The 16111-nt window shown below is 41.5% G+C and overlaps 2 protein-coding genes across 3 annotated transcripts; both read right to left on the bottom strand.

The window, feature by feature from the left end:
* Positions 1–1123: 1123 nt before the first annotated feature.
* On the bottom strand, positions 1124–4164 carry LOC127605731 (cornifelin homolog). Of its 2 annotated transcripts, XM_052073519.1 has the most exons (4): positions 4016–4164; positions 3218–3288; positions 2651–2838; positions 1124–1714 (listed from the first exon to the last, which is right to left on the bottom strand). In XM_052073519.1, the coding sequence occupies exons 2-4, from the start codon at positions 3285–3287 to the stop codon at positions 1586–1588; spliced, it is 387 nt and encodes a 128-aa protein (XP_051929479.1). In that variant the 5' UTR covers position 3288; positions 4016–4164; the 3' UTR covers positions 1124–1585. The 2 variants fall into 2 exon arrangements, with proteins under 2 accessions (XP_051929479.1, XP_051929480.1); XM_052073520.1 differs by lacking the exon at positions 4016–4164 and having other exon boundaries at positions 3218–3369.
* Positions 4165–4545: 381 nt separating this feature from the next.
* ttc22 (tetratricopeptide repeat domain 22) lies at positions 4546–12428 on the bottom strand. Its single transcript, XM_052073435.1, has 8 exons — positions 11809–12428; positions 9156–9456; positions 8660–8715; positions 8458–8573; positions 8239–8357; positions 7977–8138; positions 5794–5946; positions 4546–5724 (listed from the first exon to the last, which is right to left on the bottom strand). The coding sequence occupies exons 1-8, from the start codon at positions 12069–12071 to the stop codon at positions 5215–5217; spliced, it is 1680 nt and encodes a 559-aa protein (XP_051929395.1). The 5' UTR covers positions 12072–12428; the 3' UTR covers positions 4546–5214.
* Positions 12429–16111: the final 3683 nt, after the last annotated feature.

The following is a 16111-nucleotide window of genomic DNA, read 5'->3' as shown; positions in this document are numbered from 1 at the left end:
CTGGATGGCACAACATTTCTTGAAATTCAATAAAAAGAAGACAGAGGTGATATTGTTTGGTCCCAGTGGCCCTTGTACATTCCATCCTGTAGACTAGGGCCCCTTGTCTCCTTATCTTAAGTCAACAGTCTCAAACTTGGGCCTTAAACTGGACAGTGATTACAAGCTCGATCGGCAAATTGGTGCCGTTGTTAAATCCAGCTTCTTTCACCTTAGACCAAAATAAAACCTCTCCTCTCACACGAACACTTTGAGACAGTACCGGTAATTCATGCATTTGTCCCGGCTCGATTACTGCAATGCCCTTTACTTTGGAGTCAGCCAGTCCTCCATTAAGCGCCTTCAGCTGGTCCAGTATGCCGCTGCTCGCCTCTTGACTGGTACTCGTAAGAGGGAGCACATAACTCCTACTCTGGCATCCCTTCACTGGCTCCCCGTTCATTTTAGAGTTATTTTCAAGATCCTCCTCCTTGTTTTCAAATCACACCTGCCCGGCGCCCCAGGTCTGTGGACCAGACATTATTAGAAGTACCAAGAACTAAACTGAGGCTCAGAGGGGATCGAGCCTTTTCTGTTGCTGGTCCCTCTCTCTGGAATGACCTCCCACTGAACATTCGGCAAGCCTCCTCGCTGCACATCTTCAAAACCCTTCTCAAAACTCACTTGTATTCTTTGGCATTCGACTCAGCATGACTTAGATTTGTTCTTGGTTTTACTGTTTGGTGCTTTCTACAGCCTTTATTACCGATTTGTCTTACTGTTTATTGTGCATGTTAAATTGCTCCATGTACAGCACTTTGTATGCAGCGATGGCTGTTTGAAAGTGCTCTATAAATACTGTTGACTTGACTTGACAATATTATACAGAAATTCTAATTAATTAAAAAAATTACATCCACATTACAAAGGAGGTTTAATTTTTTATTGTGGTTTTGAGTTGATCTTTTGACTTCCAATATGCATGTCAGTTGAATACGCATTAAGTCCAACAACAAAATTGTAAAAGCAAATGAAATTTAAAATTTTTTAAAATACATCAATGAATTGGAAGATCCAAAAATTAGAACATTCTTCCACATACCTAAACCTTGCAAAACTCACCATGTGCAGAGAGACTGAGAGGTGTTATCATATTCGTTGTTTTTTAATCAGAGATTCATGTCAAAGACAGACGAACCTGCTATTGATTGTTTTGATACCGTGATAAATGGTATCAAATTCGGTATCAAGTGATGCCCAAATATTACAACAAGTGGTTTACCTTGATCTTAGCTCCTACCTCTTAGCATTCTCTTTCTTTAGTACAGTACTCGGCAGTTTTGGGAGTATTTGTTGACAGATTTCAGAGCCCATACACCAATTAGAGATTACCCGATTCACAACCGTTGATATAAAACCAAAACCCCAGAGTTTTCAAAGTCTCTTTGAAGACTGTATGTTGCTTTGAATGAAATGCCATCATTTCTCACCTTTTTTATGTACCCACAATGCTCATCTTTGTAGCTGTCAGCTGCAACTTAGTCACATTAGCCATGAAAAAAAGCAGGTGCCATCTTCTTTGCATTTGGTTAGGTTCAAGAACCGATTAGAGGGGCGCAGGCTGCATATTGATGACAGTGGGGTTTTTCTTGCGGAACTTCAGTTCGCGGTGCATTTGACACCAGGTGCACCACATGCAGAAACACGAGGACAGGATGTCGTTGCACATTGAGCCCTGTGGACAAGTACTATCATAAGAAGCCGTTTCTATGGATTTTCAAAGTCATCATCATATCTTGTCGCGCCAGTACTGGATCCATTGCTTGGCAGCATCACTAGTGTCTAAGAGGTCTTGATCTGTGCAGGTGGGCCCCAGTTCACAGTCCCGAAGAATGTGCTCCATTGTTTGTATTGGGTGGCCACACGGACATTACTGCTGAGTGAGAGTCCCCATTTATAGGTGTTGTTCCGAGTCTTGCCTACTCTGGTTCTAGCTCTATTTAAAGTAATTGCATGTTCTTGCATTAGTACATAATTACATAGAACATTAGGCAGGTCGGGTTCTTTTTTTTCAACATCATTATGCAAGAGAAAATACTTTTTATTGTTTGCATAGAAATTGGTGGATCTTTGGAGCACCTGCTCAACCATCAAGTGTGAAATGAAACAGCCAAATCAATCTTTAGTTAGCTGCCTGCATCTAAAATGTGCCTGAGAGAGCTGTTCTATACTTTGGCTCCACGTAACAATGAGGCTCACGAGAAAGCCCCTCCCTCTGACTTTGGTTGAAGGACAAATTCGTGTTATAACAGTGTTAGCTTGTGATAGGCGCCACTCTGTGAAGGAGCACCACATTCACAGTTAAAATGCTTTCAGTGTCTTTGAGTAAAGGTTACTCGTATGTTTTCCACAGCCTTGGTGCTGCTTATGTTTGAAGATAGCAGCCGGCTGCCATGAACGCTCGCCGTCAAGCCACGTGGAAGAGCAGAAAGCAAAAGCTGGCAAGAAAACGCCGGGCAAATCCAGCCTATTTGTTGTCATTTGTACCAAAATCGGACTTGCCATTGCCAGCTGGGACGATGGCTGGTAAATTCATCATGTTTAATTGTAAACAGAATATGTCTCTCTTCACATTTCGGTAGATGTAAGAATCAAACATCATGCGTATTACCTTGACACCATATCTGTTGCGAATGCCCACTCGTAGAGACAAAGCTGCTGGGGGTGCAAACAGGGGGATCCCAAAAGCTGTCAAGACAGCAGGGCTGAGCATGTCACACAATGGGAGACATCGGTTCTCTCCAAATGTTCCTGCAACTGAACAGGCCAGACAGGGGCAGCAAAAGAAACCGTAGCAGCCTGAAAGACATAATTTATTTTTTTTAATTGGGTTTTGATGACACCTATCATCATAGTAGTGGCCATAATATGATGAAACCCTCATCTGGCTTGTGTTTACAAAACACACGATGTACAGTCAGTGCAATGCAAAAGTAGATAAATAAAATACTTTATTAAGCGTGTGGTGACTTAAGGAGGAGATCATTATTGAGAAGTCACACCCACAAACAGAAGACATGCAACTCTGTCCTGCAAGTGGGAGTAAACTCTCGGGGCAATATAAAATTGTCTCATTACAACATGTATTCAAACTCAATAACACAAATGATTTTGCAGTGAAACATCAACTCGCGATCTCATTGTAACTTGACTTTGTGGTTCAAGTAAGAAACCTTACAAGAGCCTTTGTCTTGACAGCAATCCAGGAGGCCACTGTCCCATTCTGTCAAAGCCTGTTTCGGAGACATGCTGTAGAATCAAATTAGACAAGGCAACAAGTAAATAAACACGTCAAAAGTTGCACACTTGGTCATGATTCAAATTGATGAGATTCAATTGTTGATGTACAGTATAAATCGTATTTCCAAATACAGAAAGTCTTTCTCCTGCTCTTTTAGTGTATACTGACTTCAATCATGACAAATTAAGCATACGACTGTAGAAATAAGACCCTGCTATTTGGCTGAGTAACTGTTGGTAGGACCGACATATTTTTAAGACAGGAGACTCGGCACGATTTTGCGACTTTATCCAAATGTTACTTTTCTCTCTGCAGTATTTCACCACTGCACGTTCAGCATTGACACTTAACGTGTACCGCGTTGCCATGAATTTCCAGCTTTTCTTTCATTCTCTGCAGTCGCAGAGAAAATTCCGTTTTAAAACTCCCGAAGGCTGTCAAGGGTGTGACCTGTGGCCTTCAAGCTTCAGACCGTGTGAAGGAAAGTTATGGCAAAGGGACAAGAATGTACCAACCAAAGTCATGCAATTCATTTTGAGTTTTTTCCTCTTGTTTTTTTTTTAATATACAGATATTGACAGCAAATCAACCCTGTAAAGCAGCCGCTATGCACTTCCAAACTGTTGGTGGTTAAAAATACTTTTGTGCCTTCGTCTTGTAGATTTCCAATTAAAATCTGGGGTTGCATCACATGAATCACAATGACTAACAATCAGAAACACAAATATTCCTTACCTGCTCGATCTCGCGTCTTATCACAAGGGGAATGCTCGAAAAGACTACGACACTCTGAGGCTCTTGTCCAATAAACACTCGGCTGAGCAATGCAGCAGAACCTGAATACATGGCAGCAATGTACATTTTGACAAGTCGCCATTGTCTTGTCATGCGGGTGTGTCCAACGAGTAAGACGCACAAGATAGTCAGTCCTGATAAACTTGTAAGCTTCCAGACACCCTTAAAGTTGACCGATTTCATTACTATTCTTTATTTGGATACATTTGACAGATTAGACTGTGTCCTCTGTATGAGCAGATTATATATTTTTTGTATGGAAAAAAATTGACAATGCAGGTACTGGGATCAACTTGTAATGTGTGAAATGCTGAGCAGCATTTTGTTTGCATTGCAAGCAATGAGCGGGGGAAGCATACCAGTACAATAATTGGCTTTCCTGTAACAAATTGGAATTGGAGTGGTGGGAAATGACCACCCAACAGTTGGGGCAGAGAATGCAGACCTGTCCCAAGACTTAATTTCATCCATCCATCCATCCTTTTTTTTTTTTTTTTTTTTTAACATAACCGATCCAATTCACGGTGCCAGCGGGGCTTGGAGCCTGTCCCAGCTGACTTGGAACCCGTCCATTCAGACAACTGCAAAGTGTGCATTGAATGGGACTTTCTCCCAGTACAGTTGCACTTAAATCAGCTCTATGGACCCTGGCTTCATTGATGAAAACTACTAAAAACATTCAGAAAAAGAAGTACTCCGCAAATGATTCGTCTAAGATCTGTAGATTCAAATGTCAGAATAACATTTTTGATATGTTCTGAAAAGTCCCCAGAGAAGTGTTTTTATTTTTCCCTCAGCTCTGCTGGATGCATCCTGACTTAAATCCATTGTGAGTGAAGTAGAATTTCCTTAGCCAACAATCTGCTTTGAAAATGCCACCGAATTTTACATGAGGTAAACAAGATGCAGAGACCGTCGCAGACGGTGACTTAAATCCAGATGCAGTAAATGCATAACTGAAATAAAATACTATTACTGTAGTCATGAGTGAGTTCACAGTATGAATATGTGATGTACATTGAAGCAGGACCTCAATGCAGTACAGCCTTGCTTAAGATGTCATCTGAAATGCAGTTGTGCAGTTCCTTTGTCATTGGTCAAATCACATTTGTGAGCATCATAGAAAGGAGAATGATTGTTCAATGTTTTCTTTTAGTTTGTTCAGGGGCCACCGTCTGCAGGAGCCTTCGGACCAGCTGCAGTCGTCCTGTCCTGATGAGAGCTCGAGACAATTCCGTGACCTCCGCCGTGTTTGTCCTATAAAGGCACCTCAACTCAGCCTTCACCACATCCTCGGGGTACTTCTCCTCAGCCCTCTGCAGGCACTGCTCCATCTGGGTGATAACTTGGTTGAGCTCAGGACCTCCTTGCATGAACACAGCCAGTAAGGCCTGGAGGAGGCAGCGCAGGGCCGTGGTGTCACTACTCGTCGGTCTCTCCAAGTCGAGAGCGCAGATGAAGCAGTCCGCGGCATTTCGTTCCTCGCCCTTTAGCAGGAGGCAGCGTCCTTTCAGCAAGTGGAGGTCAGGCAAGCTGTCTCCCAGTTCGTACACTCGGGCCTGGGATAGACTCACCAAGGCCTTGTTTATTGCTCCCTCATCCACCAAAAGGCTCTCCTGCAGTGCATCCACACCCATGTAGTAGTACACCTAACGGAGGACATTTTTAAATATTTAAGACCAAAAAAAATTGCCATGAAAGTTGACTTTAAAGCTTACCTGTGCCATCTCCAGGTGAGTCCTCAAACAAGGACACACAGCCAAGACTTTGTCCAGGTTTTTCTGGGCCTCGGTTAACATTTGTCTGTCTGGGACACCGCCTTCCCCACATTTGGCTTTTTCTAGGTCCCTGACGTAAAGCATCGTGTTGATCTAAACGAATCACAATTACGTCAAGTCATTTCATGCACTGTTCTGTGCGTAAGCCATTGTAGACACAGACACATCAGCGTTAGGGGCAAGTGAGACTCGTGCAGCTCAACGGATGGTGCTTTCATGAAAGAAGTATTTTTCTCCGTACTTCTGTGGCGGTAATTTTGCAAAAACACTTCTTTGTCGAAGACATTTAATTTTACAACTAAAATTGTTCTTCTGGCCTAAATTTTATGTGTGGGGTCTTCCTAGTCATGTTTCAGGTGGGTGTGTCCCCTCAGGATGGTTATATGAATTTAATATAACCAACCAATGAAGTCATCCATCAGTGCAACGTCTTCAATTAAATGATCGAGTCACGTGGGCGCGAGTCGGTCTTTGCAGAGATCCAAAATACGTTTTAAATTTCCAATCTCATACTGCTTGTCTTCTCGCAGAACTATGTTGCAGTGGCTTTTGCTGTTCTATTGACCCTTTCCTATCTTTGGCGGCGAGGCTCCACATTACCACGGATACAGCCGAGTGAGCGTGTCTGACATCCGCCAGTTTTCATATTGGAGATGGTGTTTGTTTTCTATCAAGCAGCAAGTGCGCAACCCAATCAAAATTTCATTGCGGATGTAAAGTATGAGGAGTAATCATTAATTCTTGTTTTTTGGTGTACAGCCTCACCATTTTTTCATGGATAAATATCAACTGCTCTTTCGATATATGCTGTAAAACACAGCTGTCAAACGCAAGGCCCGGGGGCCAGATGTGGCCCGCCACATCATTTTAAGTGGCTAGCAAAAGCAAATCAAAGCTGACAACAATGATTCTTGCTAAAATCTGTCCGAAATTTTCATACGTAATAAATCAGTGACATATTGTAAGTATTGTTCCCAAACCTGTTATGACAGTTACTTAAACAATAGTCGAATAAAACTTTATTCTTGACTTCTTTATATAGTTTCAGTCATCACTTCCCTCCAAGGTAAACGGTAATTATCATGTGGCTCACGACAAATGAGTTTGACACCCCTGCGACAAAACATATTTCATTTCCTATTAATCAATAAATTCTGTTGGATTCACCTGACGCTTTAAGAGGGGCGGGGCTGCCACTGACAGGGGACCCGTTTGCGCGACGTATAAAAAGCAGCATCGCATTATGTTACGTTAGCGAATACACTCGCGTCGTCGTCGGCATGGCCCAATTGTAAGCTACGCTTGTGCTTTTCCTTACCAGATATCTAAAGTTAGCTTTAGATTCGATGATGATCGGTTGCTTTGTTTGTCTGCTTTGTATTGTGTCCGTTGTGGTTTATGTTTTCCGCATCGCTATGCAATCACAGTCAGTTACCGTTCGCAATCCGCATCGCTATGCAATCACAGTCAGTTACCGTTCGCAATCGGCAATGTAAACAGCGTGGGCTAAAGTGTCGCTAGAACAGTGGTGTCTTTATTTAACTTATTTTGCATAGTTGTCATGTTTGTCCAGCTGCAATTCGATGTTTGAACGAAGTACATTGCGTTGCAGCTGGGCTTAATCATGCCGGCGCTCAACTTCCGGTTTGGACCTTTGGGACTAGTAGCTCTTTTATTCGAGTCGACTTGATATGTTTGTGATGCATGGTTTCTTACGTTTAAAATAATGGATAATGATGACGATAATAATACATGGTGAAATCATGGTTGATTAAAGTATTTATTAAATGTATTGTTGTATTAAAAGTATTTAATGTCAATTCTATACCTATTTACATCGTGATGCAGAAAGATTTTTTTTTACTGCATTTATGTGTGCTTTAAGTTATTACCTGCTTCTGCTACTGCAACTACTTCTGTTTCATCTACTACTACGACTACTTCCGCTGCAAAGTGTTCCAATAAATGTATCAAAAAAGTAAAGAGTGATCCTTCCATACTGGCCGACGATCCCTATTCAGAGGGCCGTGAAAAACGGAATTAACTGAACAAATTCAGCTTGCGTCATCTTATCTCATCGGAAATGAGAAAATATTTGGTGTGGTACCGATGTTGTCTAATACCTTGGCAAGGGTGCAGTAAGCCTGCCAATTGAGCTCAGGATCGGGCAGCACATTGAGAGCCATGTTGCAGATCCCCGTGGCCATCTCATGCTTACCCAGCAGAAAGAACAGCTTGGCCAGGAGGTTAAGGATGAACGCATCATCATTTGCCAACTTTATAGCCTGAAAAGCAGATTTTATTCTGTGATCATTTTTTTTAAGTTGTACTCTTGATACTTTTAAGATTGTGGGTTTTTTTTGGCCTGAGTGGAGCAAAACTTGCATTTCCATAGCAGGATAAAGGATCGGTGGCAGAATAGCCGCAGTCGTGTATGGACATGGGCACTGTGGGGAATTCATCCTGTCTCTCCAACATGATGCCAACATAACACCAGGAAAGGGCTAGAAACAAGAAATCCGGATTCTTAAACACACCCTGTTATCTACCGCTAGAAATCAACATTGAGAACATTCAGTCGTTCTCATGATGTGCTCTAAGAACCTTTTTGTTGTGTTTTCTCCGATTCAAGTGTTTCTGTGAGAAGCCGTAGCCCCTTATTATATTGAGCGAGTCTGGAGTATTCAGCGTCCTCTTTGGTCTTGACAATGTCATCCAGTCTGCAGGGAGGAGAGAAGATCAAACTGGGTTATTCCACAGCCACAATATGTTTTCGTGAGTTAGTTGGGTTGGTTAATTTTGATACCTTATATAAATGGTTGCCATCTTAAAGTACCAACTTCTTTTTTCTTCCACTGGTATCTGAAAAGCAGTGTTCCAATTAATCCTGGTGATGTCTGCTAGCAAAAGGCACTTGCCTCACATATTCAGCGTGGGAACTTGAAACTGTACAGTTGGTGAAAAAGCTGAATCCAAATATGTGCATTGATTTATTTTACAGTATTTCTTACGAGCTGTGTGCACCCAACCAAATTCAGTTGCGACCTGCCATTTAAAAATCACTTTGGAGCATTGACTGTGATGACTGAATGGATCTTCAATTTAGAGTAAGTGGTATGGCTATCACTTTGAACTCCATTTTATTTATGATTTAGGCTTTAAAAATGAACTTGGCAAGACACTGGGAAAAATTGAACCCAGTATCGAAACTTCTTAAAAGCCTACTACTTGTTTGACAGATAAGCGGTCAGAATATTGATTAGGCAGCGGAATAAAGCAAGCATTTTTTGTTTCCACCTCACCAGGTGACCGCCGTAGTCTAGAGCTCTGTTGAAGAGCACCAACGCTGTTGTCAGTTTCTCCCTCAATTCATCCTCTCTCTCCAGCTCCACATCGTAAGGGTAAACATAGGCCTGTTCTGCCAGGCAGCGGGCCGCCATTTGCTTGGTGTCTTCTTGGGTGGGCTCTTCAGCGTCCAAGCCCATCAGCTGCGATACTTTCTCCACACATTCCCCGGCATCCAGCTCCCTTCCCAGCTTGTCGTACACATAGCCGAGGTTGGCCCAAGCGTTGAGGTTCCCTGGGTCTTCTTTGCAAATGCCTCTGGAAAAACCAAGATATACAGGTAGGGTTGAAGAAGAGCAGCAAAATAAATTGTTCGAAATGATCAAATTTGTTTTTTTTGTTTTGTTTTCCAAGATGATGCCCGCGTAGGCAGCCGTCGGCAAGTGCTCTTCAAGAGCTTTGCGTCTTTTGTTGTTTTTGTCTTTTGTTTTGTCACATTGTGTTCTTGTTGCATCGTGTGGACCGGATGCGGATTGTTTTTCAGCATTTTTGGCCACGACGTTCGTCAAAGAAGAATCTGTGCTTGGTGGTTGAGCCTTCCCGGCAGCACGCGTGTACTAGCACTCATTTTGATTGAGAGGAATGTCGGAGCCATTTGACTGTCGTTGCTGGACAGCTCTGGGGCGATTGTTTTTTGCGCCTGTCAGGGGCAGCATTTTCACAGCCCCGCTTTGTTCAGCGAAAAGGACAGTCTGCGGCTGGATGGCTGCATGGCGTGAGGAGCCGACGATGAGAACAAAGGAGCGTCAGCGCAGAGCGCCGATGCGTATGTGGAACTGGGAGTCGCGGCTTGGAATTGAAGCGGAATTACATGGGACAGGAGATGTGAGCCAATCTCGTTTTCGTGAATGAACGCTATAGCTTCTTGTTGCTTTCAAACTTAGCTTGTAGCAGACGTGTGCACATTTTCAGCATGACGTCTTTGAGCCACTGCTGAAAGGGACACTTTGATTCGCTCCTCTTTCATCTATAACTGCTTCAAACAACAAAGTGTATGCAGGAAAAGTGGTTGAGATTGCAGGACTGTCTGTGTCTTGTGTTGTATTATTTTGTCAATTTATGTTCTTATGATGGTGGCGCGGGCACTCGTAGCGGCTCCTCTTGTTGTCTGGTTGAGAGGGAAGAAATTTCATCTGTGCTCTATAGAGCACATTTGACAATCAACTTGTACTTGACTTAACTTGAACTTGAAATGCCTTTAAAACGCTGCCAACCAAATCATGCGAGTCACACACAGTGACAACCCCTGGTGGGTGGAACCAGCCAAAAGTCAAAACTACGACAATCTTTTGGCACTAATTGGCTGGGGGAAAACCTGAAGTTGTGCCTCCCTAATGGCTGCGGTGTTTATTTTGTCTATTTCGGTCCTGAAGGTCAAATTACCAAACATAGCCGTGTACAATACGTGCAATTTAAGGAATCACTTTGCAATTTGACACCTTTTACCTTAAGCGACACATTCACTAAACCAATATTATATTCGACAATTGGATCAGCAAGATCTCATCTTCTTTAGTAAAAAGATGCTCTGAAGTAAGCCCCAGAAAGTGGACATTATATTGACTAATAGACTAATTGACTTAGGGTGTGACAAAAAACAGTTTGAACCCATAATTTAAAAAAAAAATATATATATATATATATATATATATATATATATATATATATAAAGATGTGAGTGCATCAAATGGAACCAAATTGAATAATTCCACTTTGAAATATCTTGAGCTATGCTTCAAATCATTTTTTATTGGAGAGATGTATCCGAGATGGAAATGGCACATTCACAGTACTGACAAGTTCATTCCAATGAATGTAAGATGACAAGAAGAAAGTCATACCATCTCCAACTGAGCCGTATAATATCGTAATCCAAGTGAGTCGAACCAAAATAAATCATTCCACTTTCAAATCGAAGCGTCCTTGAATGGTTGTGGAGAAATGCACATCCTTAGTAATTACAAACTTGCAATTACAATTGCAACGATTCGTAGTCGGGAGAAAATCATGTTCCCTGAGCATAAAAACAAAATTGTGATTTATATTTCTGCCAGATGGCGTTTTTTTTTCTTGTGTTATTATTTAAACACAAGTTTGTCCTGTAATATACGTGTGTCAAACTCATATTTGTCCATGGCCACGTTGCAGTCACTGCGTGGTCTTATGAGCCTCTGTCCTTGTGGATATGCTGTATTTTTGTTGTGGTGTCATACCACCAACTCCCTAACTGTGGATGAGAAAGGTTCAAATGTCTTGACTGTGAGGTTCTTCAAACAATATGCACCGTCCTCCTGTACTGACACAGTCTGACAAAACCATAAGTATGACTCTTGATCTGGTGTCACGTGACAATATTGCTGCCGGCCTTGGCAAAAATGGCAACTATTGTGTAGAAGGTATAATGAAAAATCCAAACGAAAGACACAAAACATACTCAAACTAATTCACACATTTTTAGCATGATGTTCCAATAGCTGTATTTCAATAATTATAAATAATAATATCATAATATAAAAAATTAAAAAATAATAATTTTCTGACTCAATCGTTATTTATTTAAAAAACAAACAACAACAAAAAAACACACACACATCCACATGCATCTATCACCTGAATATTTCCTCTGCAGTTTGAAGATGGTCGAGATGGAAAGCCAGCAGCCCGAGAAGATTGCGAACGGCGTACTGTAAATATCCAGCTTCAGCCTCCAGCTCCCCCTTTAGACTCTCCTGTTTCAGGTAAGTGTCTCTGTGTCTCAGTTTCAAAGGTCCTTTAGGATCACAGTTGAGGTTTAGGTCCAGGTGGAAGTGACCAGGAATGTAATCCATGTCCTCCATCAGGGACTCAATGTCCTTTGTTTCATCCTCTTCCATGCCGCCCCACCTATCCTTCTACGTAGACTTTGTTACAAAACAAGGAAGGATACAGTAAGACATGCGATTAAGATACTTCATGCGTTGGCACTGAACCGTGCAAAAGTAATCGAGCTAATCCTGCTCAGCCCGCACAACTTTGCTGCTTTAACATGACACACGGTGTGAGCATTCACCTGTTGCAAACAGGTTGAACAGGTTGGACTTGGGAGTGACCAGGGAGTGGAATACAGCCCAAAACGGAAAGTCGTGTTCAGATGCCCGTGCTTCCTTTTTATGAAGCATGCATTTGAGGCTGCTCTTTATGAAAAGGCCCATTAATGAGCACTTTCTAATTAACGCTTGCAAAAAATGCGCACAATGTTTTTTAAAAGGAATTTCAAATTGGAACACTCGTGAAGTTCCGCCATTTTGTTCTTTTATTTTATTTTTTTTAATACCAACTGAAATTCCATTCCATTTAGTTAATTTTGACGGGGATGTTAATCATGCCTTAAGTGATAACTTATTAAAAGTTTTGAGTGACTTGTTACAAGCTAGTGTTACCAGCCGCTACCTGAAGAATGTACACCAAGCGTACAAGTTTACCTGCAGGATTCATTGAATTTACTATAAGTGGAATGTCAATAAAAATTCAAGGCAATTGAATGATTAACTAAAACAGATTTTCGCTTTCATGCATTTTACAAAACTGTACTTTTGCATCTGCTGCTGAATGTATCCATTTTGTGATGTGTGTGTGTGTGTGTGTGTGTGTGCGTGATATACCGGTACATATGGAAAAATTAAATGATCAGATAAACAGTTTTAAAAAATGTTTCTTTATTGTATTGTATGTTTTGGCGTGTGATGTCCTCAATGTAATGCAGTGCTGCCTCCCGCTGACAAAACGTTCTTCACATTTTTTTTTTCAGAAGTTGTTATGCAGCGGATTATGATCGACAATCACTCCGAGAGCACTCCAAGGTTGCATAAAGTGCTTTTTTAGCCCCCATATGATTTTCTGTGGGCAGTACTTTCTGCTTGCAGCGTGTAGGTGTTTAAAAACCCTTGCTTCACCGTTGCCATGGTGGTCATCATGGCAACCAGCATGACTGCATGGGAAAAGAAAACAAAAAAAAATACAGGAGATAGAGGACCAAATACTTACAGTACAGTTTTTACTGGAGCGGTAATGATTCGAGATGAAAATGCCTGTATGTTCTTTCTATGAAAGAGGTTTTAGGGTATGCGTCACATGTCTGAAAGGTTTCATTGACCTCAAAGTAACCCCGTGCTGACCCACTTAATTACAGATATCGCAAAGTTGGAGAAACACAAAATATAACCCATATTCAAAATATTCACTGCTCATGTGGATCAATTGTCTGAGTGTCTTCATGTTATTGTAGTTCATAACAGTAACATTTGAAAGTCCTCCACATTCTACTGTATTCTGTTTTAGATATTTGGGCTGAGAGGCAAATGAGTAAGAATTTGGGGGCCAGTATTGGCATAACATAAAAGGTTCATAGGGTTCGAGGAAAGCTTCACTAATCCAGACTTTATACCTTCCGGCCACTCCTTCTATGCCAATCCCTTATCAGTCATCATGTAACACCCTCACCATGTGTGTTGGGCATGGAATGGCTGCTTTTACCAATTCATTAAGGTGTTATAATCACATTACTAAGAAGTCACACATCATTCTTGACTTTAAAAGTATTTTCTCTTCTCAGTCAGGTCCTCCTCCTCACCAGCCGGATAAAAGACCCACCTCGGCGCTTTTATTTGTGATAGCTTTTCTAGCGCTCACTTCGACCAGAATAGCACAATGTGTTAGCCACTTTACAAATACTGATAGAGTGATCATGCATTCATAAATTTGACATGAGGGTGCATCCCACTGAAGATACTGTACTGTTGAATACGACCTTTAATCTGAATAATTAAATCAGTTCCTATTAAGTTATTTCTTCCATCCAAAGAAGCTTGTTCACATTTCTAGAGTAGGAAATGGCATGTAGAAAGAACGACAATGCAGTTTAACCTTAATTTTTAATGCCTTTTAATACCATCCATCCGTTTTCTGGTCTGCTATATCCTCACCGGGTTCGTGCGGGAGCCTATCCCAGCTGTCTTTGGACAATGGGCACAATTTGGAGTGTTCAATCAGCCTGCCATGCATATTTTTGGAATAAGGGCAGAAAATGGAGTACCCGAAGAAAACCCACGCAGGCACGGGGAGAACATGCAAACGCCACACAGGAAGGCCGGAGCCGGAATCGAAAGCGGTAACTCTGCACTTTGAGGTCGACGCGCGAACCACTTGGCCACCGGGCCGCGAATCTTGTTTCATTTTGTATTTAAATGACCATTTTATACTGATAAGGATAGATGGACGGAAGCTTGGTTTCCCCTAAAAAATCAAAGAATCATACCTGTCAACTTTTCGGCCCGCCAACCTGTATAAACTACCAAAAAAAATCCTTATAAAGAGCAAAAAATCCTTAAAACATACCAAAGCATTTTATATGTCAAAATAACGGCAGAAAAAAAACCCATGAAATTTTCAATTAGATTTATTGTAGATCTCCATAATACAATGTCTGGGTAATGTCTAATCATCATTCTACTTGGTGGCATTACTGTGTTCAGAGTTGTATTCCTGCGTTACTTTTTTTCACCAACTTCAAATGATTTGGAGTTGGAAATTTTAACCACGCAAATTTTCAGAATCCGTATGATTTGTGCGGTACGGCCATATACGTTAGATTCACCACAAAATCCGTATGAACTATGGCTAAACCGTATGCGTTGACGGGTATGAAGAATAAGTGATCAAATATATAAAAATAAATTTCATTGTGTGTACATGTCATTGACTAAATATGCGCTACACCGTGCTCACCCTTTGTTCCGAATCAGCTTCTTCTTACTGGTTATGAAGCGACTACCTCGCTCGGCGTCTCTGGGACTGGATGGCAGTGGGAGGGTACCGGACGCCAGGCTTTTCTGCATCAGATTGGATGATCTGTCTGAGCCTGTGTCCCAGTTTGATTGACATCAAAATGAGCCACTCACCGACCTTTTAGTGTAGGCATCCCTGTGAGCAAATTTTCAATTCGCATTCTGTTCTAAGTTGAGCTGTAGACTTCTCCTAATAATCTTAGCGACACTCTTTGTTGTAAACAACTAGCGACAAATTAATCTTTTATTTCTGGTGGGTTTTATTGTAGTTCCTGTAGTTGTAGGACACTAATTAAGTCCCTGGAAAAGATGCCTTGTTGGTATGAAAGGGTCACAGATCATTTTCTTGAAAAGGAACGGAGAGTAGAATTCACCTATAAATAAACCGACACATTTTATGATGTCGACCAAAATTGAGCTTCCCCTCTTTGACAGACCAGCATCCGCCACTGATGGACAGAAAATTTTCCGTTTGTGAAATATGCTCATTGTAAAACAATACAATGTTATACATTTTTTTAAATCAATATATTAATAATTCAAGGATCTGTAAGAGTTCCGGAATTCTCTGCATCCCACAAATGTCAAGGATAAGTGTTATCAATGAATAAGGTGCAACCAACAAAGTACAAGGAAAGATGCTGGTATCAAAGAGCCAAGGAAAAAACAAGACAAAGCAAAGGCATTTGCAAAATGCAAGGAAGCGTATAACGCAAAATCATTTGTCACACAAGGACAGGGATAATCCAATCACACAGAGAATAATACTGTGACAAAAACACTACTTACTTGAGCAAATACAAAGTGCGAACGACAGAACAATGAGGCAAGGTCATGAACATCTCGAAAAATCAAACAGTCAGCAAGCCTGACTAATTCGACATTGACATGTCGGCGTGACAGTCCTTTTAAAGGTAGATGATGGTTAACGCTGATCAGGTAACTGCCTTTCACAGAAGAGTACCCAGGTCGCGGATGGAGCACGGACCAGCAAAACAGGGTAAAGTGCCCATCTCTGGGAAACACCCTTTTCTCCAGCAAGAGATGAGACAAAACAAACACACAGAACAGGACAGTGAGAAGAGGTTTTC

The sequence above is a fragment of the Hippocampus zosterae genome, chromosome 8 (assembly GCF_025434085.1).
Source record: "Hippocampus zosterae strain Florida chromosome 8, ASM2543408v3, whole genome shotgun sequence".
Lineage (NCBI taxonomy): Eukaryota > Metazoa > Chordata > Actinopteri > Syngnathiformes > Syngnathidae > Hippocampus > Hippocampus zosterae.
Note: the sequence above shows the minus strand (reverse complement) of the source record. Positions and strands in the feature narration are given on the sequence as shown.

Bases quoted from the DNA above. Each gene is read 5' to 3' on its own strand.
- LOC127605731 (XM_052073519.1), bottom strand. From the start codon at position 3,287: ATGTCTCCGAAACAGGCTTTGACAGAATGGGACAGTGGCCTCCTGGAT. The intron at 2,839-3,217 runs GTAAGGTTTCTT...TATGTCTTTCAG, and splicing joins CTGTCAAGACAAAGGCTCTT to GCTGCTACGGTTTCTTTTGC. The intron at 1,715-2,650 runs GTAATACGCATG...ACTTGTCCACAG, and splicing joins GCAACAGATATGGTGTCAAG to GGCTCAATGTGCAACGACAT.
- ttc22 (XM_052073435.1), bottom strand. From the start codon at position 12,071: ATGGAAGAGGATGAAACAAAGGACATTGAGTCCCTGATGGAGGACATG. The intron at 8,574-8,659 runs GTATCAAAATTA...TCCTCCCTGCAG, and splicing joins ATGGCAACCATTTATATAAG to ACTGGATGACATTGTCAAGA. The intron at 5,725-5,793 runs GTAAGCTTTAAA...GTCCTCCGTTAG, and splicing joins CTCACCTGGAGATGGCACAG to GTGTACTACTACATGGGTGT.